We start from the raw sequence: 24,108 nt of genomic DNA on the forward strand, positions 1-24,108 counted from the left end.
GGTCCTACTAGAATCGGTGGGTTAAGTAGTGACCATAGGAAACGAGTCCGTCAGGATTTACTGCCCTGACGGGGAGTCCCTTGGGGACACTGGCTCGGTGGGGACATGGTCCGACGGGAACACGGGTCCCACAGGACTAACTGACCGAGCAGGAAGCTCCAGTCAGGGGCTTGCACCCCGGGGGAGATGGCCTCGTCCACCGTGGAGAGCTTCGTGGCCCAGCAGCTACAGCTGCTGGAGCTGGAGCGGGACGCCGAAGTGGAGGAGCGCAGGTAAGTGAGTCCGCAAGTCCCCGAGCCTCTGCAGCTGTCCTTCATAGCCGGTCTGGTGTTGGCGGCGGGCCGGGTGGGGTCAGTCAGCCGGAGTCAGCCCTCGGCGGTGTCAGGGCCGCACGCATGTCATCCCAGGACTCGGGAAGTCGAGGCAGGAGGATCGGGAGTTCAAGATCATCTTTAGCTACATAGCCAATTTGAGGTCAGCCTGTGCTACAGGGGATCTTTTGCCACTATATTTACCCGCTCCCCAGAGAGAAACCCGGGAGGAGGGTGTTCCTGAGATCAGCCTCCTAGAGGCACCATGTTATTATGGTGCCTAAAGAGGCGGCTTGTTTCTGGAGACTGTCTACTGGCCTGCAACAGGCAGAGCCTGCGCTTCTTTACCCTACAGTGCCATCCCTGCAATGCATTTCCCTGAGGTAAGACAAAGGCTGGCGAAGTAACTGGTCAAGGGTAACCCACGTGGAGGCAGGACTTGAAGCTAGGCTGTTCGATTACAGATGCGACCATTGGTTTGTTGAGAGTCAGCCAGTCAGAATGAGTAAGAGTTTTTGCTGCCCCGGCTGTGGGACTGTGGAATTGTATACCAGAGTTTCCCTTACTTCATGTGTAAAGACATGCGATTCTCACACCACTTACTGTAAGAGTGAAGTGATCTACTGCAAGTCAAGCTAGACCTTGAACTACAGCGAGGGGTGTTGGGAGTAAGAGGCAGAGAGTAAGTAAGGTATAAATGGGAGGCCCCCCAGGACTTGGTGAAAGATGGAGTAGATGAGTGGGAAGACTGCTTTGGCAGACCTGGAGCAGATCAGGCAGTGCCAGTACTGGGAGCTGTGGGAGGGCAAGGGTTGGAGTGGAGCAGATTCCAGTTTCCTCTAGGGCATATTTGGTTGCCTATAAGCAGAATCTTTCTTCGATTACTTTTCCTGCATGGGTGGAAATAGGAAAGGGTATGGGCACAAACAGTGAAACTGCTATCCTGGGTGTCTTCCAGGTCCTGGCAGGAACACAGTTCTCTGAAAGAGCTCCAGAGCCGAGGGGTGTGTTTGCTGAAGCTTCAGGTATCCAGCCAGTGCACCGGGCTGTATGGACAGCGGTTGGTCACCTTTGAACCCAGGAAATTCGGGCCTGTGGTGGTGCTTCCCAGCAACAGCTTCACTTCTGGTAGGTGTCTGGTCTAGGCTTGTATTGGCTATTCCTGATATTCAGATTAAGGCTTGTGTTCTCCCAAAGGCTGGAGGACAGACCCAGATGGAGTATGAAGCAATGAAAGCTTCCTATTTAGAAATCTCATGCCGGGCGTTGGTGGCGCACGCCTTTTATCCCAGCACTCGGGAAGCAGAGGCAGGCAGATCTCTGTGAGTTCGAGGCCAGCTACACAGAGAAACCCTGTCTCGAAAAAAAAAAAAACAAACCAAAAAACAAAAAAACAAAACCAAAAACAACAACAACAACAAAAAGCCTTACAATTATCATGGTTGGTTTTGTTGTTTTGAGACAGGGTCTGAAGTTTACTGTATAGCTGAGGATGACTTTGAACTTTGAACTCCTGATCTTCTGGCCACCTCCTCCCAGGTGCTGGGATTACAGACCTACTCCATCATGGCTGATATTTTGTTGGCTTTTAGAGCCAGGAATGTGACTCACTGTGTAGCCCTGGTCCATCTGGAAGTTTCTGTGTAGACCAGGTTGTACTAGAAGTTGCAGTGAGCTTTCTATCTCTGTCTACTGAGTTCTGGAATTGCAAGTATGCACTACCTGTTTGGCTGGTAATACACTACTTTTTGGTTGCCCAGGTGGGCAGCTTTATCTTTACAGTGCCTGGGATGGAGCCCAAGGCCTCTGGCATGCTGAGCAAGTACCCTGCCATTGCACTGCACCTTGGAGCTTTTTGACCACACACCAAGGATGCTAAGTTGGCCTTAGCCCTGAAAAAAGAGCTGGCAGTGCTGCCTGGTTTTTATTTTTGTTTTGTTTTTAATGTGCACTGGTGTTTTGCCTGCATGTATGTCTGTGTGAGGATGTCGGATCCCCAGGAGCTGGAGTTACAGATACAGACAGTTTTGAGCTGCCATGTGGGTGCTGGCAATTGAACCCAGGTACTCTGTAAGAGCAGTCAGTGCTCTTAACCACTGAGTCATCTCTCCCGCCCTGTGCTGTCCTGTTTTGAATGGCAGCTTTTGACTTCATAGCCTCTTGTCTCAAGAGTTTTCAGTTCCCCTGAGGGTTTGAAGGAGGTTAGATGACGGGGGTGGGAAGGTAGTGAAGGAACGGCGGGTGTGAGACCAAGCAGAACTTGAGATCTTGACTTTGTTAAGGGAGCTACATTCAGCCTGCTCATCGGAAGATGGGAGCAAGAGTGTCTGCCACTGTCAGGCATGAGGGAGCAGCACAGAGCTTGTGCATTGTGCTCTCTGAAGCTGTGTGGAGTACTGGCATGATGGGTGGTGGTAACAGAATTGGGCTTCTGTGTGGAACACCAGCAAGTTGGAATGGTGGTGTGGGGGCACTGCTGTTGACCAAATTCAGGGGATGTGGCTATTGTACAGCTTCTGAGGGGCAGTCTCAAGTCTCAGTCACTCGAAGTAACAATCTTGAGATGAGGGGTCCTACACAGGAGCATCCTTGTCATATCTTGTTTGTCTTTCTCAAGTCAGGGAGGAGACCAGTAAGATTCAAGGCACAGGCAAAACTCACACATGAGTGAGGCTCCAGAGAGAAAGGTGCTTGAATCCTGTCCCCTGAATCCACATGGTAGATCCATAAATACTGTAATATTTAGCTGGGCTTGTTTTCGTAGGTGATATTGTGGGTCTGTATGATGCTAATGAAAGCAGCCAGCTGGCCACTGGGGTCCTGACCCGCATCACCCAAAAGTCAGTCACAGTGGCCTTTGATGAGTCCCACGATTTCCAGCTGAACCTGGACCGAGAGAATACGTACAGACTGCTGAAGCTCGCCAACGATGTAACCTACAAGCGGCTGAAAAAGTGAGTGTTCCAGGGTGAAAATCGGAGGGGTGTTTTCCTTGACTGAAACTCATGGATGACCTTATTTGTGTTGAGGGAGGGAGTGTCCTGTCTGCTGGGTGCTTTCAGGTGATGGTGTCCCTGAACTGCTGTCCCAAAGAGCTCCTCATTTTGGCTCTGGTTCCTCACAGAGCGCTGATGACACTGAAGAAGTACCACTGTGGGCCAGCATCCTCACTCATAGACGTCCTTTTGGGTGGCTCCACCCCAAGTCCCACCACTGAAATACGTGAGGATTTTTTAATTTCTTTTTTAAGATTAATTTTTATTTGTGTGTGTGTGTGTGTGTGTATACATGCACAAGTGCAGTGCTTGGGGAGGTCAGAAGGGCATTGGATCAGCTGGAGCTGGAGTTGGGGGTGGTTCTGGGAACCAGCCATGGGTCCTTTGCCACATCGGTGCATGCTTTTAACCACTGGGACATCTCTCCAGCCCCAACTTTTATATTTCTTACCTGAAATTATGTAGGACAGTGTGACCGTGTGCTGTCTTAGCAAGAGTTTACATTGGGTTTGAAATTTCTGCCTTGATATCTTTGGATGTGTTTCTCTGAGTGACTTACAGACTCTAGGCCATCTTCCCTGGACTCAGTACTGAAGAAGTTCTCACTGCAGAACTTGCTGCATAACTGAGACTGGCCTTCAACTTGTGATCTTCCTGCCTCTACCTCCCACGTGCTTGGGAAATGGGAGTGCCCCAACACACTGTGTGTTATATATGTGTATGCGTTTTGTGAATATGCATATGTGTCTGTGTACCTAGGTGTTATGGCCTGAGGTTGCTATCATGTGTCTTCCTCAGTCTCTTTCTGCCCTGTTTTTTCTCTATTTATTATTGTGTGTCAAGTGTGCATGCAGAGATTAGATAATAGCTGTATGAGATGGTTCTCTCCTTCCTGCTTTACATGGTCCTAGAGATTGAGCACACGTTATCAACTTATGTGATGGTGCCTTTACTCACTGCACTGTCTCGCTGACGACAGCTTATGTTTGAGTTTTTGAGGGAGGTCTCTTGCTGAACCTGGAGCTTACCGACTAGCTAGGCTGACTGGCCAGTGAGTCCCAGGGATCTACCTGTCTCTATTTCCTGGTGCTGGGACTATAGATGTGCTTCACTGTGCCCAGCTTTTACATGGTGTTGGAGACCTGAACACAGGTTTCATGCCTGTGTGGCAAAGCACTTTGCCTACTGAGCAATCTCCCCAGCCCCCACCACAGTTTTAAAATGAATATATATATATATAATAAATATATAAATATATATATATATATTCATTCTTGTGTGGCCCAGGCTGGTCTTACTCTCACACTCTATGGCCAAGAGTGATCTTGAACTCCTGACATGATTCCCTCTCCTGAGTGCCACCATACCCACCTCAAAAATATATTAGCTGCCTTTAAAGACTGCTGTGTGCCGATTGTAGCTGCTATCTAATTAACAAGAATTAGATAGAATGTAGAATGTGCCAGAAACTTGGGATTTGATAGTGTGTGCTTTGACCCTCATCCTGCTTTTCTGATGGTTTACAGACTTGTTGTCTCTCACAGGTCCAGCTCAGCAGCACCCTTTTCCTAAGAGCTTGGTGCACTCATCTGTTGGGTGTCTCTGGTGGACACTGGGACGGAGCTGAGCACAAGAGGCCATTTGGGCCAGAGTGCCTCAGTGGGTCAAGTGCCTGCTGTGTGAATGTGAGAGCCTGAGTTTAGATCCCCAGAACCCAACTGGTCATCCTGTATGTAATTCTAGCACTCCTACTATGAGATGGGAGGTAGAGACAGAGTTCCTGAAAGTGCAGAGGCCAGTTGACCTGGCTACTCAGTGGTGAACAACACATCTTGTGTCAAACAAGGTGGAAGACAAAGACACCACCTGAGGTTGTCTTCTGACCTCCACAAGGATACTGCCCCCCCATGCACACGCGTGCGTACACACTTACACAAACACGCACACACAAATGCACGTATGCATACATATGATTTTTTAAGAAAGCATCTAATATATTTAAGAAAGCAGCTAATATATTTTTGAGGTGGGTATGGTGGCACTCAGGAGAGGGAATCATGTCAGGAGTTCAAGATCACTCTTGGCCATAGAGTGTGAGAGTAAGAGCCTGGGCCACACAAGAATATATATATATATATATTTATATATTTGAGTCGTCTATTATCCAAAATGAAGTCACGATCCTTTGTCTTTGTCATTTTCTGGTCACTTAAGAGTGATAAAACAGTGGAAATGAATACGCCCCAAGAAACAGTTCCTTCACATCTGTTATTCTAGAGCATGAGTTGGCAAAGTTCATAACATCTAGACTTTGGAGCCATGTAATCTCCTTTGTAACTCAGCACCCAGCAGCCACTGGTCAGATTATAACCAAATGGCATGGCACTTTCTCGTAAAATAAGGGAAAATAGCAGCAGGCTGGGCATTGATTCCTGTTCCTGGAGAAATTTTGCTTTGAAAATTAGAGCTTGTGTCTGTAGCTCAATTGATAGAGTGCTTGCCTAGCATGAAGTACTGGGTTCCATCTCCAGTACCACTAAGTCAGGTGTGGTGGTGTAGCCTGTAAATCCCAGCACTCACGGGGTGGAGGCAGGAGATCAGAATGCCTACTCAGAGAGTTTGAGGCTTGCCTGGGTGATATGAAACCTTGTTTTAAAAAGCAAAAAAGGTAAAAGCACACCTTTAATCCCAGAACTTGGGGGGTAAAAGCAGGTGGATCTCTGAGTTTTGAGGCCATCTTGGTCTACATAGTTAGTTCCAGACCAGCCAAGTCTAACATAGTAAGAGCCCATCTCAAAGAACGAGAAAACAGCAGATTGATTCTGTGCTGTGTAGCTCAGCCCGGGTCCAGCCTGTTCTGCACTGATTGCTGACAATGATACTTTTCCCACAGCCTCACTCACTTTCTACAATACGGCTCTGGACCCTTCCCAGAAAGAAGCTGTGTCTTTCGCCCTGGCCCAGAAAGAAGTTGCCATCATCCATGGGCCTCCCGGTACTGGGAAGACTACAACTGTGGTGGAAATAATCCTCCAAGCTGTGAAGCAAGGCTTAAAGGTGGGCATAGGGCCTTCCCTCCTCATCCACCCCTGTAGCTCTGGGTTTGTCATACTTGTCACTCAGCAGGGTCCCCTCACAGTACAACATGGCTGGTCAGGACTGGCACAGGGCATTTGCAGGTTGAGTGTTGTGCTGCTGTACTTTTTGCAGTTTCTCTTAGCCTCACAAACAGGAACACCTGTCCGAATGCACAGGTAAGCTTTGGGAGCCCTTAAGATCTCTCAGCCTTTGTTGTCAGCCCATGCTCCCTCAATTTCTACACTTGGTGTGTGCTCTTGCTCTGTGTCCAGGTTTACAATGGTGACGTGGAATTGACCAGGGCCCTTTGAGAACCCTGCAGTAGTTTGAGGCAGATGGTGGGGCTACAGTTAACCAGATGTGCAGTTAACCCATGAGATGCATGTGTACCATGCTTGCTCTTCTGCCTTCCTGAGCTATGAAGCACTGTTGCATGCTCCTGTTTGCACCCATCAGTATGGGTTTCCTGGTCCTCCAGACATCCCTGTATGTACAGTCAGTAACCTCACAGGAACCCGAGTTCTGGGGACCAATACACCCACTGTGTAAGGAAGATAACCAGGAAACAGAGCCATGCCTGGTTGTACAACAGTGACTGCATGAGCCAGAGGGTGATTGGCAGAGCCACCTCTCCTCAGAGCTGCAGGGTGACCTGTCACAGTCTGCCTGTGACTGTATCCACCAGTGTCTTCATGGATGTTTGGAACCAGGAGGAAAAGCTGACTTCTTGATGGGAAACAGGTGGGGTGGTTTTAACCGGTGCCTTCTGGTTCAGTGTACAGTGAGGCTGGTGCACTGGTGTTCACCGGGGGTAGTAGTGGGGGGCCTGGGACTGTTGAGTGGCAGTGGAGGTAGCAGAACTTGTGGGGCAGGAATTGGATTGATGGGGTCTGCAGTTACAAAGGCAAGAATGGAGCCCTCCAGAGAGAGCTCCCCTGTTTTTGTCAGATAAGAAAATAGTGTGTTTGGTGTTGTGGGCAGTGCCCTGGGCCCTGGTTATATGATGGATTTTGGTTTATTTAGTTTTGTTGAAGTTAGGAAAGAAACTTTGCCATTGCCTTGCCCACAGCAGTCTATGGTATATAGAAAAGGAAAGGGAAGCCAGAGCTACACTTGCTCTCAGGGAGCTGTCATAAGAATGCTGGAGTTAGCCTTGTAGGTGTTGCTCCTGTTTTGGACAAACTTCCTCACCTCAGTGTGAAGTGTTGATCCCAGATTATGATACTGGAAAAGTGCCTAGACACTATCCTCAGGACACCAGCTCTCAGGTTCCATCGGTAGTCATCAGCACACCGCTGGTTTCTTCTGACCTCCCAAAACAGGTCCCCATGCTTTCCGTAGACTGGCTATAATTTCACAGCTGGTGAGGACTTCCACATCAGTGCAATACAGTCTTGTTTGTACCGTGCAAGCAAGACAGATAGACAAGGTACAGAAACCAGAAGTTACCAGTGAGTTATATTTCATAAGCTGCCAATTCAAAAAGTTGGGATAAAGGAACCCATACCATTGGCTAGCTGCAAGGGTTCCTTTCCAAAAAAACCACCTGCTGCTGGGGGAGGGACTCTCACCTGGTGAAGGCTTGCCAAAGCTGTGTAAGGAAGTTCCCCTGTGAGGGACTGAACTCAGGGCAATTGCTGGCCATTTTACCAAAACATTGGCAGATAGGAGCTGGTAAAAGGAAATGAGTTAATACTGGCTATAACTGAGGAGAGAGAACTCCCTGGCTTCTCTGGTGTTCCTCCACTTGACTCTTCCTCTTCCTTACTTCCCCTCTCCTTCTTCCCTCCCTCTCCTCTCCCTGTCTCCCCCTTTTACACTCTTTTCTCTCCCCTTCTCTCTGCCATGCCTCACTGTATAGCCGAGGCTGGCTTTGAACCCACATTGACCTTCCTGCCTTAGCCTCCTGAACACTGAGGTTACCGGTATGTGCCACTGTGCTAGTGGCTTTAGAGTATTCTGTACAGTCACAAGTCAGCTGGCAATGTTCAATGCTTCTGGATGCATAGGCTGTGGCTATCTGGGTTCTAGTTATCCAGATGTGGCCTGGGTTGAATGCCATGCAAACCCGACACCGTGTATTCACTCTCTTACCTTAGTGCCTGCTTGTTTCATTTAATATATTGATAAGTGGTTTGTTTGTTTTGTTGTTGGTGACTTTTTGTTTCTCGAGACAGGGTTTCTCTGTGTAGCTCTGGCTACTAGACTAGGCTGGCCCCGAACTCACAGAGATCTGCCTGCCTCTGCCTCCCAAGTATTGGGATCAAAGGTGTGCACCACCACTGTCTGGCTGATAAGTGGTTTTAATTAGGAAGGAAGTTGCTAGAAGCCTCACTGCATGCTTTCCTAGGTTCTGTGCTGTGCTCCCTCCAACATCGCTGTGGACAACCTGGTGGAGCGTCTGGCTATGTGTAAGAAGCGGATTCTGCGCCTGGGGCACCCTGCCCGCCTCCTGGAGTCCGTTCAGCAGCACTCGTTGGATGCAGTACTAGCACGGAGTGACAATGCCCAGATTGTTGCTGACATCAGAAAGGACATCGACCAGGTCTTTGTAGGTATCATGGAGCCAGTGTCCCCTGGCATGAGCTTGTCTGAGCTTCAGTGACTGTTCTGTTCTGTTCTGTTCTGTTCTGTTCTGTTCTGTTCTGTCCAGGCTCCTCCTCCTAGTCTTCTGCTTCTGTCTGATGACTTAGTACTTTATAATGGGCGTGACGAAGCATACAGTGCCTTCCTAGCTGGCACAAACCCTGGGCTTGATCCCAGAACCATATAAAATTGAGCATGGTTGCTCAAGCCTGTCATCCCATCTCTTGGAGGTAGAGTCTGGAGGATCAGAAGTTCAAAGTCATCCTGGGTTGCATATTGAGTTCAAGACCAGTCTGGACTACCTGAGACAAACTGGGCCACACTTTAGTGTTGAACCTCTTTCTAGTTTGGACTGCTTGCTATGGGTGGAGAACTGCTCTGATTATTTAGTAGGGAGGCAGCTGCTTTGGGAGTGTGGAGTAAGGGTGAGAAATTGTGCTGAAGAAAGTGTTTCCTGGTCTTGCGGGGTGGCTCAGGGCAGAGCAGGTGCCCATGTGTGCACAGCTCTCGATTTCATTTCTGGCACTGGAAGAAAATGCAGTGAAAACAAGCATTTCCTCAGTGCCTCCCCCTCCCCAGTGCTGGCAAGGTGCACTAGCTGATATTGGCAAGCCGAAAAATACTCAGAAAAGTCCCTTCTGGAATTGTTGGTCCATGTCACCTCCCATACCAGGGACACCAGGGCTTACAGAGCAAGGTGGTTAGTGGCTGCAGGTGAAGTGGCTGTATTCTAGTAACTGGTGCTTATAAACTGGATCTGTTTCACACACATGCCCAAGTCTTCCTTAGTTTCCTGGGCTGGGCTGTGTCCTCCTATCAGCAACCCCCTGCCTCACCTTGACTCTCCTTGCCCTCACCGCTGGGGAATGATGGTAGCAGACAGGATGCCTTTTGGGGGATTGGAGGCTGCATGATGCAGATCTAGGTGTCAGCCTGGGTTGGTGGTTCCATGGAGTGGGAACAAGGATGCATGTGCTGCTTGGGGCTCAGGCAGTGTACTGTGTCACCTCTGCCCACATGGGATGGCAGTGAGCTCAGCCTGTGGCTGAAGTTCCCACCCAAGTCCAGACTGACACTTGGTTGTCTGGAACAACAGCTGTCTGTTGTCCATAGTCACAGTTTTAGCCGCTAACTCTGCCTTCATGCCCCTTGGTGGGAACAGGCCTCTGTGGCCGGTGGGCTGTGTGCTTCCTTCATGAAGATTCTGCTGCTCAGCACTGTCCCAGGAACTCACTGAACTGCATCTCTGACTACCTGAGAGCAGAGTAACAGAAAAGACGTACAGAATCTCATTGGAATAATTACTGATTTTTCTACTAGGGCAAGAACAAAAAGACCCAGGATAAGAGAGAGAAAAGTAATTTTCGAAATGAAATTAAGCTGCTGAGGAAGGAACTGAAGGAGAGAGAAGAAGCAGCCACAGTTCAGAGCCTCACTGCTGCAGACGTGGTCCTAGCCACCAACACAGGTGAGACCACAGCCCTCCTGCCACACGGCCTTGGCCACAGAGTCTGCAGCTGCTGCTGCATTTCCTGGGACTCACAGAGCCTCTGGGCTGGGATTTGCTGTGTAGAGGATCTTCTAGCTACGAAATCAATGTCTTTCACAGACACGGGCTATGCTGGGTGTCCTCTTTTTGTGTGTGTGCGCGTGCACGTGTGTGTGCATGGATATGTGTGCCCATGCACAGACCAGAGGAAGATGTCAGATGTCCTGCTCTGTTGCTTTCTGCATTGGTTTCGAGACAGGATTTCCCACTGAACCTGGAGCTGGCAGGAAGCCCCAGCAAGCCCTAACAATGCTGAGCTATAGACTCTTGTGGGCACTCCCTGTTGTTTTCATGGGCACTGGGGAATTGAATCAGGTCCTTGTATTTATGCAGCAAGTGTTCTTACCCACTGAACCATCTTTCCCAGCCCTCTCCCTATGTATTAGAGGCAGCATAAGTAAGGTCTCACTCTGTAGCCTGCTCTGGCCTAGAACTCAGTGTGTAGCACATACTAACCCCAAACTCTTAAGTGAGACCCCTGCTTCAGTCTCTTCAGTTCTGGAAGTGTAGGTGTGTGCCATCACACTGGCTTGCTTTCTTCTCTGATGTAGAGTTCTAACTCCGTTTGTGGTATCCCACAAGTTCCATGTTTTCGTTTTCATTCATTTCAAAGTGCTAATTTGCTTTTTGTTGTTGGGGAGAGGGGCCTGTCATGAAATCTTGGTTTCCATTTTGACTCAGTTAATTATCAGTGTTTTGTGCTTTCCAAGTAGTTGGGAATTCCTGTGCTACCTTCCTGATGCTGGCTTTCAGTTTCCCTCCATGTGTATTATGTACAATTCCATGTGATGCCTTGACTTGATTGGTCTATTGAGACACTTGCTTCATGGTCCAGAGCATGCTCCGTCGTCCAGAATGTTCTGTGTGTATTCCATGGGTAAAGGAGCTATGTATGGTATCAGTTAGGTGCTTGAATGTCTGTCATATCAGGGTGCGGATGGCCTGTTCTGTGTGCTCAGTCACTCACAGAGAGACAGTGTTGCAAATCCAGAGGGGAAAGTGTACCACTATGTGCTTCTCCAAGCACTCAGCTCTTGCTTTGAATCCTTGCAAGTGCCTTCAGAGGTGTGAATGACAGGTCTTGTGTCCTTGATTGATTACTCAGTTTACCCCATCATGAAGGGGTTTCATTTATTTGTTTGATTTTTTTGCTTTTTAAAACGTTTTATTTTAATCGTGTGTGTGTGTGTGTGTGTGTGTGTGTGTGTGTGTGTGTGTGTGTGTGTGTGTGTGTATGCATGCACATGAATGCAGGTGCCTGTGTAGGCCAGAGACATCAGATCCCCTGAAGCTGGAGTTACAGTTGTGAGAACTCAGGTCCTCTGCAAGAACAGTATATGCTCGTAACTGCTGCGCCATCTCTCCAGCCCCAACTTTTTGGTGCGTTTTGAGTCTGGGTCTCAGGTGGCTCCAGGCTGCCTCAAACTTGATTTATATCTGAAGATGACCCTGAATTCCTTATCCCCCTGCCTCTACTTCCCAAGTGCTGGGATCACAGGTGTACACGCCGTTCTCATATGGATGTGTGTTCTTCCACTTTAAAGTCTGCTAATGTTTGTTTTTCTTCTTCCTTTTAAATTTTAGAGACAGGTTTTCTCTGTGTAACAGTCCGGGCTGTCCTGGAACTTGCTCTATAGACCAGTCTGGCCTCAAACTCATTGAAATCTGCCTGCCTCTGCCTCCCAAGTGCTGGGATTAAAGGTGTGAGCCACCACTGCCTGGTGCTAAATACTTATTTTATGTACATGTGTGTATTTGTGTGGGTGGACATGTGTGGAGGTCAGAAGACAATTTGCAGAAGTTAGTTCTCTCCCTCCAGCATGTGGTTCCCGGGGCTTGAACTTGGGTCATTAGACTTGGCAGTGAGCTTCTGTATCCATTGAGCCTTCTCTGTGGCCATGTACACATTAGTTTTAGAATAAGACTAGGTCATGAAGCAAAAATGGATGAGCCATCTTGGCTCCCTTTCTTTCCAGGTGCGTCTTCCGATGGCCCTCTGAAGCTGCTGCCTGAGAACCACTTTGATGTGGTGGTGGTGGACGAGTGTGCCCAGGCCCTGGAAGCCAGCTGCTGGATCCCCCTGCTGAAGGCCCCAAAATGCATCCTAGCTGGAGACCACAAACAGCTGCCACCTACCACCATTTCTCACAAGTAAGACACTTACTTGCCTGCCTGCTCTGCTGGCCCTCCCCTGAATTGCTTACTGTCCCACAGGGCCATCCTCCATACTCAAGCTCACCATGAGGTCTGAGTATTCCTCTGTCATACGGTTCTCAACTGCGCTGAACTTAGATGTCCACACAGCTGAACTAGTTGGGCTGTGTGAGGGTGGGGATTGTGTCACCCTCATCTCTGTGGCTTCAGGTCCTAGCATAGAGCTGGCCTGTTCCTGTGTTCACCGGAGGCTTGTTGCTCTGAGAACCTGTGAAGGATGGGCAGGCTTGATGGTGGAGTTAGGAAAACTCCTCTGGGCTGGGAATGCTGGCCTGTGGCAGTTAGCTCCCAGCCTGCTATGGGCCCTGCAGTGTGGATGTTAGGTACCTTCAACAGGACTGGTGGAGTGGCCCAGCTCAGCTTCTCCTGGGTGGAGGAAGTGCAGTCTGCTGGTCTCCTTGGGTCTCAGTGTGCCCCTGTCTCACTGTCCTCTCTGTCTGAGCCACTGCTTCCCTGGGTATTGGACTCTTTTAGATGGACTCTTATGTGGTTTCCTATGTCCACTTTACTCAACTGGTACTGTTAGTCTCTTTTAGGGTACATATGGATTCTCTCAGCTTGAATCACTGTCCGACAGTGTCATGTGATTATCTGTCTTATCTGCTTGTCTTCCCATCTAGAAAGCCCACTGTGGGCCTGTGTGCAGGAGATGACACATGAGTAATCCTTAGCAGATGGACCTACTTCCAGAAAGACAGCCTCCATCCGCCAGGGCCCTCAGCCCCGCTTGTGGCCTCCCTGCAGCCGAGGAGGCTTTGCCCTGGTCTTGTTGTGTTTGAAATTGTCTCTTTCCTGTATGTGTTCAGAGGTCCTGGTACAACTAGAACTCTGGTGGTGAAAGAATTGCTAGGAAAGGTGCCGTGTGGATCCTCCTAGGAGTGGGTGGTCCTAGAGGTAGATGCTCAGGTAAGGGTGTCTTGAAGAAAAGCACTTGTAACAGTCCTTCAGAACCAGGCTGCGGGGGCCGGGGATCTTTGAGATGGTTGAGTAGAGGATTCTGAGGAGCATAATAGTCCTGATAGGAAGGGCAGGGGTCTGAGCAGGAGTAAGAAGGTTCATGGTGTGTGCCTGGTGGCTTCTCAAGGAGATGTTTCTCAGAGTACGACAGCAGATGGTTCTGTCCTCTAGGGAGCTGAGGGTGGAATCTGAGCTGTCTCTGTGAAAAGATGGACCATGTGTGTCCCTTGAGAAGTTGGGTGTACTTTGCACTTCTGGGTTTGTGGGGGTATGACAGACATATGTCCTGCCTTTGGCCTGTAGGTGGACTTTTCTGTCCCACCAGCCAGCTCCCAAATAACCACACAGAGACTTATTGTTAAATATCTGTGCTTGGCTGACAGCTTAGGCTTATCACTAACTGGCTCTTATAACTTAAATTAACCCATTTTTATTAATCTGCATGCTGCTCTGAGGCTCGTTTGCCTCATCTATGTACTTCCCATCCGGCTCACTCACTCTGTCTCATGACATCTCTTCCCTTCTTCTTCTTCCCAGAGTTCTCTCTGTCTGGCTTTCCTGCCTGTGCCTCCTCCTGCCTAGCTATTGGCCATTTTAGTTCTTTATTAAACTAATGAGAGCAACACATCTTCACAGTGTACAAAAAGATTATTCCACATTGGCCTTAGTTACTTTGGTGACAGTGGTCCTTAAGAATCATTTGAATCCCAGACTCAGTGGTTAAGAGCACTGGCTTCTCTTCCAGAGGACCCATATTTGGTTCCTAGCACCTACATGGAGGCTCATAACTGTCTGTAACTCCAGTTCCAAAGGATCCAATGCCCTCTTCTGACCTCTACAGGCACATGTGGGATACAAAGAAAACACAAAGTGCAGGCAAAACACCTAAAAATAAATATTCAAAAAGAATCAGTTGATTCTCAATTTGAAGGACCTTGTGAATTCCCAGGAGCATGTTAAGATGGAATGGGGGTCTTAAACATTTTAACAAGGGAAGAGGCACTGTGCCAGAGTCTGTGTGGGTGGGCAGCCCAGACTATACTTATGCTCTCAGGTCTCACTCTCTAGATGAGGTAGAAATGGTTCATTCAGCAGTAGAGAATGAATGTGTTTATCCCTGGACAGCATGCATCTAGGGTGTACTTAGCCACATTGGCTGGCTATATTGGTGACTGCTACCTTTTGGAACACATTTGAGTTTGATTGTTTGTTTTGAGACATGTAACCCAGGCTGGCCTTGGACTCACTATGTAGCTGAAGGCAGCCTTGATTTCATGACCTCCTGAGTACTGGGTTCAGGCATATTTCACAGTGCTGGGGCCTCGGTTCTGAAAGGGACTGCCTGGTCTGAAGGCTTCAGGGAGGACCCGTGTCTGCCTTATCTGCGTTCAAGGCCACTGCAGATGGTGGCTCAGGGTTCTTCTCCCATCTTCTAAGCAACACAATACCCTCACAAATCTGCTGGACCCTGTCTCCTTCTTGTATCTTTGCCACCTGCCAAGTGCCTGTTGCTCTAAGGAGATGAATGTATTCTTGGGTTGTGGTGGTTATGTTGAATACTGCAGCCCAGCCCAGCCTTCCCTTCCATCATGGGGAATGCCGGGGAAGTATGGGTCCTGAGGTTTTCCCTACCCTCCCACAATGTCACGTCTTGACTCAGCACTCTTTTTTTTTTTTTTTTTTTTTTCCCTTCTTGGGCACAGGGCAGCACTGGCTGGGCTGTCCCGCAGCCTGATGGAGCGTCTGGCGGAGAAGCATGGCGCTGGTGTGGTAAGGATGCTGACAGTACAGTACCGAATGCACCAGGCCATCACGCGCTGGGCCTCGGAGGCCATGTACCATGGACAGCTTACCGCCCATCCTTCTGTGGCAGGACACCTCCTGAAGTGAGTGACCTGGCTTCTTGCTTCCCCTGATCTTTCTTCTTCACCTGGCTCCAGCCCCAGTTGGCCCTCCGTGGGAGGGAAGTGTCTCCTGTTAGGGGTTTGGGGTGGCAGAGGCTGCTGACACTTACCTTCTAGATACTGCCTGGGCCTTCTGGGAGTTGGATCTATTGGGCAGCCCTTCTGTCTTTTTGGTGGGAAGGACCAGTGCTGTTGTGAAAGAGATCATTCCTACCTTCTGCCCACCCCTGTGCCAGGGACCTCCCAGGTGTGGCTGACACAGAGGAGACAAGTGTTCCCCTGCTACTTATAGACACGGCTGGCTGTGGACTGTTGGAGCTGGATGAGGAGGACAGCCAGTCCAAGGGAAACCCTGGTGAGTCACCAACCAGTGTCCACCTGTCCTTCTCAGACTGCTTTTATAACAAGTCACTCCATGGGTTGGAAATGTGCCTTAGCAGTTACTCTAGGTCAATTCCCAGCACCCTTATCAGATAGCACACAATTGCCTATAACTCCTGCTCAAGATATCTTATGACCTCTGCAGCACCCAAGCATGTGTGGCTATACTTACTTACAGACACACACATCTACACATAATGAAAATACATAGTTAGAAATGAAGTAAACCGGGTCTCTCCAGGCACCTGCTTTAGCAAGGTGCTGGGTGGCAGAGATGAGGACAGTTCCTGGTGAACTGTGCACCTGGCTGGACTCCAAAGGCAGCTGTGTGCTCTTCCTGGGCTCCTAGGGCTGGTAGTCTTCCCCACATTCCTCTGAACAGCAGCCTGGTTGATTGGTTCATCTTGGGTTGAGGAATCTCTATAAGCCAGCAGTCCCAAGGTCCTGTGAAACTCCTCTGCTCAGCTGGCCAGCTCCCAGGATGCTCTCTTCCCAGCATAAGATCTGCTCACAACAGGCAGAAAGTTTCTCCACAACTCAGTAACAGAGGCTGCATAGTATGGCCCTCACTGAACACTGCCTTCTCTCCTTCCCAGGTGAAGTTCGCCTTGTCACTTTGCATATCCAGGCGCTGGTGGATGCTGGGGTCCATGCAGGTGACATTGCTGTCATCGCACCCTACAACCTTCAGGTGTGAGGGGTCCCCTTTTGTTTTTTTGTGTCATTGAACTCAGCTGGCTAGAGGCTAAAAAGATAGTGTCGTTTGTTGGCGTGTGTGACTACAAAGTCCAGGGCTAGAGTGGTCCTCATTGTGACCAGGTCTGGGTCCCAGAGGACACCAGTAAGAGACTATATGCGTGTTTCTGCACCTCATATTGCTACGAGCCTGACCTGAGCCTGGTTCCCCACTGTGGCTTTCCTTGAGCATTCCCAGGTAGATACAGTTCTATAGTCCATGCTTGCAGATCAGCCTGGCCCAAAGTTGTATTCCCTCTCCTATCTGCTCTGGTAGGAGGAGCTTGCTACCTGCATAGTGCAAGGTCCTCAGCGGCAGTGTTACCCCATTCTGGTTACCAGCATCACTCAGGAGGCCATCAGAGGCAAGGAGGTGTCAAAACTTAGAGAGTGCTACCACCATCTCAACATCTAGCTTAGTGGAGACCCTCTCCCTAGTGTGTGAGGTCCCCAGCTCAGTCTCCACTGCTCCGTTTGCCTGTCCTTCCAGGATTTTCCCTGCCTGCCCAGGCTCTGCTAATCCTGAGGGTTCAATACCATGATCCTTGGTCTTGCACTTTTCATGAGCTCAGAGGGCAGAGTCTGAACACTGTGATGCTGCCCATGCAGAAGAGTTCCAAATGCCTTCATGATTAGCACACTCACTCCCAGGCTAAGAAGAAAAAAAAAAAAGCTACAAGCCTCCAGGACACACAGTCTCAAGGCAGTATGTGGCTATTGTAGTCACTGAAGGGTATCCACAGTGGCCATTCCTGCAGGTCAGGGCTCCCAGGTGTGATGGGTCTTGAAGTCCCCTGACTTGATGATGAGATCGTGGCCCTGCTTTCTGTTTCAGGTGGACCTGCTCAGACAGAGCCTCTCCAGCAAGCACCCTGAGCTCGAGATTAAGTCTGTTGATGGCTTCCAAGGCCGAGAGAAGGAGGCAGTGATCCTGACCTTTGTCAGGTCCAACAGGAAAGGTACATAGCGCAGCCCCCATTGAAGCCTTGGGACAGCCTGGGATTGAGCGTGCTGATAGTGAAAGCACGAGGATTCTCCTGCGTGGGCAGCATCACTGTTCAGCCTCTACCCTCTGAGCTCATGAAAAGCTCAGGACCAAGGGGCATGGTATTGACCCCTCAGGGTCAGCAGAGCCCGGGCAGGCAGGGAGCATCCTGGGAGGATATGTGAACAGAGCTTCCCAGCCTAAAGTCGGGAGAGGAGGGCAAGGGAATAGACTCAGGTGACTGGGGAGGCAGGCTGGGGCATAGCAGGCCCCAAGTGACTTGGTCACCCTGTCCAGGAGGAGGAACCCTCCCCCCATGCCCTAGAGCCTGTCTTTTAGCCTTGAGGGATGATTTGATTTTTGTGTGGCTGTAGCTTGCTATACAGTGAGAAAACTGCACCCAGGCAAACTAGATAGTGAGCTTGCAGAGTGGCTTTGGTTGCAGGCTGGAGATGGATAGGAGGGGAATGGCTTTGGCACAGAGCTTTGCCCTATGTCCACAGTGGCTGTTCCTAGCATCCTGACTCTAGGCATAGGGAGGAGGCTGTACTTGCCAGACAATGGTGCAGTCACAATGCTCCCACACTGACTAGAACTGCACTGGTCAGCAGTGGGGCAAGCATCAGAGCAATGTGGTATCTACCCTGCCAATGGCAGGTCAGGTAGTGTGTGCAGGGAATGCAAAGAGGCAGCTGTGGACTGCTGTAGCTCTGATGATGTGACTGGTCATGACTGTCCCCGACAAGCATCCTGTTCCCTGCCTTGGTTCTCTGTCTCTCACCTCTAGCCTTTTTTCAGGTGAAGTTGGTTTTCTGGCTGAGGACAGGCGGATCAATGTTGCTGTCACCCGTGCTCGGCGCCACGTGGCAGTCATCTGTGACTCCCGTACTGTCAACAACCATACCTTTTTGAAGACCCTGGTGGATTATTTCACAGAGCATGGGGAGGTACGCACAGCCTTTGAGTACCTGGATGACATCGTCCCTGAGAACTACACCCATGAGGGCTCCCAGGGCCATAGCCGTGCCCCCAAGCTCAGGGGCCCTGTCACCTCCATCAAGAAGCCTGCCAATGAGCAGGAGAATGGCCAAGAGGCCAGAGCAGCTGCTGGACAGGGCCGCAGGAAGCCCCCTGTCTCTCAGGTCCACTCCCAGCCCAGCTCCAGTGCAAGCGGCTCTGATAGAACTGGAGCGACAGACCACACAGAGCACTTTAGGGCCATGATCGAAGAGTTTGTGGCCAGCAAGGCGTCACAGTTGGAGTTTCCCACGTCCCTGAGCTCCCACGACAGGCTGCGAGTCCACCAGATAGCTGAGGAGTGTGGGCTGAGGCATGACAGCACCGGGGAGGGGAAGGCCCGGCGCATTACAGTGAGGAGAAAGAGCCCTGCAGGTTCTGGCGGTGTAGCCCCACAGCCTCCTTCACCCCCCAGCCCTGCACAGCCTGAGCCTGAGCCACTGTCAGAACAGCCCCTTGGGCAGCCACATGGCCCCACACAACTGGATCTGAAGGCACTGCACCTGGAGAGGCTGCAGAGACAGCAGGGCGGCCAAGCCCAACCTGCCAAGGCGCAACCAGGTGTGGGTTTGCGACCACAGAAAGCTCAACAGAAGAAAAAGAAAAAAGAAACGAAAGGTGAGCCACAGTTTCTCTTAAGCGCATGGTGTCTGTCACATGCTTCCTGTCTCCTGCCACCTGCCACCTGCCGCCTGCCACCTCCTGCTACCCAGGAGCCAGTTAGACTCCCTTGGCCATGTGGATTTCACTTTTCCTGTGACTCTTGTCTCTCTGGCCTGGCCTTCCCCTGGGTTAGTAACAGCCAGGTCACCTGCTCATCCCCTGAGTTCTGCAGGGGCAGGAGAGAGGGCCCTGGCATGCTTAGTGCTGCAGTCCCTATGGGGAAAGGAGGCAGTTAGGGCCTAATGGGCCAGTTGGTGTTCTGACTGGCAGCACAGGGGCAGGTACTCAGAGTTGCAGGCTTGCTGAACCCATCGCTCTTAGGGCCCTCTTAGGGCAGGCCTGTACTGTGCCTGCCATCCCCTGGGTAACCCTAAGCCCTGAGTAGACACACACGTTCCACCACAGCAAGCATGGGCCTTCTGGGGCATGGTACATGTGTTCTGAACACTTCAGTGGGCCCCTGCCAGCATGACCCCGGGTCAGTTCCCCTTGGGGCATTAGTCCTGTGAGCTAGACTTCACGGGTGTCATTCTTGGGCTTCAGAACCAGCTCCCAAGGTTGGGGCACTGCTCCATGCATGCCATAGTACTTGTGGAATGGCTCCTGTAGCCAGAGTATGCTGGTGACCAAGGTGAACCCTGCCTCAGATGGAAAAGCACTGTGTCTGTGCCTTGGCAAGCCTGGACCTACCCACATCTGTTTTTCCTGCCACAAGGCCTAGGTGCCCTGGGAGCCCCATCCACTCCTGGGATTCTGGGATTGCCTCAGGCTACCGTCTTTCAGAGTTCCCAGGGTCTCACATGTTCTGCAAAGGTTCAGGCCCTCTGCCAGTACACTGCCCATCAGCAGAGTTGCTGGGTGGCCACACCGATGACAGGCTTTGCCTGGTTAGTGCTCTTCAGGACCCTGGCCATGGAGTGATGGCTGACAGGAAGGATGAGCTGAAGGCAGGAGGGTTGTGTTACATCTTCCATCTGGTCTGACTGCTCTGCTAGTTCTTATTTCCTGTCCATCTCCTGAGCATGCTCACTGAGGGTGCTGCCAGAATGGGACGCACTCTCCCCAAGGCCCTCTCTAAGCCACTTGGTTCTGTTTGGGATGTGCCAGGGGCCAATGTCTGTGTGGCTTCAGTTTCCCTTTTATACAGCCTCGGTAGCGGGGAGAGAAGAGATCACTGGATATCCTTTATATGGGAGAGAGAGAGAGAAAAAAAGAGAGAGAGAGAGAGATCACTGGACACATGGAACTGGCAGAAGCAGATATTATTAGGTGGGCACAGGTGAGCCCAGGGCGTCTGGGAGACCTTGGTCTAGTGTCAGTCAGTCACACCTAACCCTTAGGTATTGTACCTAGTACCTAGGTATTGTAGCATTTACCAGTACATAGGGATGTGCGTGGAGCTGTGGGCAGACTGGGCCCACCTCTGCTGGAGCCATGTGGGCTCCTTCCAGTACTCTGTGTCCCTGGTGTTTGCTCGTGTGTATGTATGCTTTGTGGGGCTACACTGTGTGTTGCTGCATCTCTGTACTCCTGATCTTTCTCTGACAGAAATGGCATTTCTTAAACATTGACACTCACACCCTCCATCACCCAAGGCTCTTTAAAACTTTTACATTTATTTATTGTGTATATGTGGATGCATGTGTCATAGCACACATGGGGGGGGGTGTCAAAGGACAACTTTTGGTAGTCAGTAGTCTTCATTCCACAGATGGAATTCGGGTTGCCAGGGTTGGAGGCCAGTGTTCTTAACTGGTGAGCCATTCCACTGCCTTCACCGGAGAAAGTTTTACCTGGCCCCAAGTATGTAAATATATAATATACAAATTGAACGTTTACTATTAAGACATAAAATTCTGTTTTAGAAGTTCTTTGGTATACATATAAAGATGAGAACAAATTTGCCTCCAGTCAGCCGGACACTTGTCTAACACGACACAGTCCAAAGATGTAGCACTTGATAAAGTCTGAGGAGTGCTGAGCAGGAAGTGCCCCATTGTGTCTGGTGTCTGTAGCTAGAGCACGATGTCTTTGTGAGAATGGAGTCACATACAGTGAAGCATCCAGCTCCTGGCACAGGAGGCAATCTCAGCAGAGACTAGCCGCTCTGGCGCGCGATGGCGGGGGCAGTGCTGAGCACTGAGTGTGTTGTGTGTTCAGATCCAAGGCTTCAGCACCATACAGCACACACACATTTGATTTTGAATAGATTTTTGCTTGTTGTATGTTCTGGAGCCTTTTCACAGTTGCTGAGTTTTTCATGACCCCATCCTGACCCCTGAACACCCACAGTTTAAGTAAGACACTTCACTGTCCAACAAACAATTCCTGGCCTTGGCTAAGAGTCTGGGGGGCTTCTACTGGGGCCTGAGTTGAGTAGCTTCCATTCCTGGTGGCACTGGTGTCTGGCCTGGGTTCTGTTTTTGCAGTTGATGTCAATGGCAGTCCCCATGCCCCCCAAGATTTTCTGGTAAAAAGGTACACTTTTAGAGGCACTCTGCGCCATGTCCTCCCCCCTCAGGGCTGGGCAGTGTTGTGGGCAGGCCCTCAGCTCTGCACTGTGTCCTCCCTAGAGGCCGGGCTGTGAGGTGGTCAGTGTATTGGGAAGGCTGTCCACTTGGTGAGGACCCTGCATCCTGGGCTGATGGCGAATCCCACCAAGGACTCTGGTGATGGGGTGTCTGCTCTCCATTCTTTCCTTTGCCTGAGCACTGCCTCATTCCTCCCCAGGTCCAGCCCCGGCTCTGCCCTGCGAGGAGGACTTCGATGCCCTGGTGTCAGCTGTGATTAAGGCTGACAACACCTGTAGCTTTGCCAAGTGCTCGGCCAGCACCACCACCCTGGGCCAGTTCTGCATGCACTGTAGTCGCCGCTACTGCCTCAGCCATCACCTGCCCGAGGTGACAATTCCTCCCAGATAGTGTGGGGCATCACTTTTGGCGGGGGTGGGGGGGTAGCAAGACCAGTTCAAGCCTTCACTAGCCCATTTCCTGTAAAAGCCAAAGCAGATGCTGATCATGGTCTCATGTGAACACTCAGGGTACAAGGAAGCAAAGTGCACCTTTGCAAGAGACAGCCACAGCAGTGGGAACTCTGAGTAGAGGAGGTCTCTCCATCCTGCACTCTGTAGATTGGCTAACCTAGCTCTAGGCAGAGGCTGGGGAGGGGCTCTGACCTGCAGACTGAGTGGTACCTCCAGAATCCTCAGGTCAGGTGCAGGACCTTTTAGGACTTGGGGCAGAGCAAGCTTTGATTCCCCGGGGCACCTGGGCTTGGTAGGGATTTGAGAAAGAGGCTTGCATAGGGTAGGGGACAGACAGAAGCTACTGAGTGTTCCTAGGAGAAAATCCAGGAACCAGGACTGTTTGGGATTAGTGGGCTAAGGCCCACAGGGTGGGGAGTTAAGCCTGGCTGGGGAGTACAGGAGTGTCGGCAGGCTGCCCTTCCTTCTAGCGTGCAGAGGCCCCAGCATAGTCAGCTGGGTTGGGTGGAATGACCTGGGCTATCAGAGTCAGGTGTAGGTAGCACAAGGTGTGACCAGGGATGTTATCTCCTGTCCATAATTGCCAGGGCTCCAGCCTCAGAATGTAGGCTCATCACTGGGTAGCTGTGGAAGGAAGGACTTGGGGAAGGCAGAAGGGCAGATCCATGGTCTCGCACCAGCTTTAGGTACTCCTTTGATGCAGATATGTGGGCTGTAGTCTCCCTTGCCCGCAGCTCACCCTGACTCTTGTGTCTTTTCAGATCCACGGCTGTGGTGAAAAGGCTCGAGCCCACGCCCGGCAGAGGATCAGTCGGGAAGGAGTACTCTATGCGGGCAGTGGGACCAGGGATAGGGCTCTGGACCCGGCCAAGAGGGCCCAGCTGCAGAGGAAGCTGGACAAGAAGCTGGGCGAGCTCAGCAGCCAAAGGACAAGCAAGAGGAAGGAGAAGGAGAGGGGGACATGAGGCCACGTCCTCATGCAGGGCTGAGTGGGGCAGAGGGCCCTGGGACCAGCTTGCTCAGAGACAGCAGGTGGGACACAGTCCAGAACGAGCCATTTCTCTGCTGGATCTGGCATATCCCTGCTCCTCAGTGACAAGGGTGTTGTTTGCAAGGAGACCATCAGAGTAACTTCCCTGACTGCCCAGACCCCATTAATGCTGCCCAGATGCATGCCCTGAGAAGTGAGTGCCTTGCATGCCTAGCTGTCCATGGCCACCTTCATCCTGTCTTCTTCAGTGACTCAACGGGCACAGATTGTGTGCTCTGGGGATAGGAAGATGGCTGCTCCAGGGTTGGGAGGGAGGCTCCTAACCTGTGATTGCCTGCCCTCTGCTGCTGCTTGGTGACTGGTGGGAAGGAGCCATCCCAGGGCATCTCACAGCTCACCTCACAAAGTCTGCATCCTCTCCAGCATTCTATTCCAGTTGCTCCTGGGAACTTGACAGATGTGTTTTAGCCTCAGGCTCTTATTTCAAAAGAATACAAATTATTTGCAAATTTAAGTGTGCACATAGTGGCTGTTTGCTTGTGACAAAGGTGAGTATCCTTTACCTCTGGCTCAGTGTCCTTTACCTCTGCACATGAGCTGAATGGGCAGTGATAGCACCTCCCCCAGGGCATCCAGGAGTGATGATATAGGTGACATGCAGTCTGGCAGCACGAGCAAGGCAAGGCCAATGCTGGGAAGTTTCATGGTAGGTGGGAAAACAAGGATGCCCTCTCAGCTGACTGCTAGCAAGGAGGATG

The 24,108-nt window shown here is 50.7% G+C and overlaps 1 protein-coding gene across 1 annotated transcript; it reads left to right on the top strand.

The window, feature by feature from the left end:
• The first annotated feature begins 44 nt into the window (after positions 1-44).
• Ighmbp2 (immunoglobulin mu DNA binding protein 2) lies at positions 45-23,871 on the top strand. Its single transcript, XM_027408787.2, has 15 exons — positions 45-272; positions 1,270-1,439; positions 3,076-3,265; positions 3,436-3,533; positions 6,201-6,364; positions 8,736-8,936; positions 10,292-10,439; positions 12,497-12,671; positions 15,395-15,577; positions 15,832-15,950; positions 16,573-16,667; positions 17,547-17,670; positions 18,495-19,331; positions 22,107-22,276; positions 23,121-23,871. Exons 1-15 carry the CDS (start codon positions 187-189, stop codon positions 23,322-23,324), a joined length of 2,964 nt encoding a protein of 987 aa, XP_027264588.1. The 5' UTR covers positions 45-186; the 3' UTR covers positions 23,325-23,871.
• Positions 23,872-24,108: the final 237 nt, after the last annotated feature.

Source organism: Cricetulus griseus, chromosome 3 (assembly GCF_003668045.3).
Source record: "Cricetulus griseus strain 17A/GY chromosome 3, alternate assembly CriGri-PICRH-1.0, whole genome shotgun sequence".
NCBI lineage: Eukaryota > Metazoa > Chordata > Mammalia > Rodentia > Cricetidae > Cricetulus > Cricetulus griseus.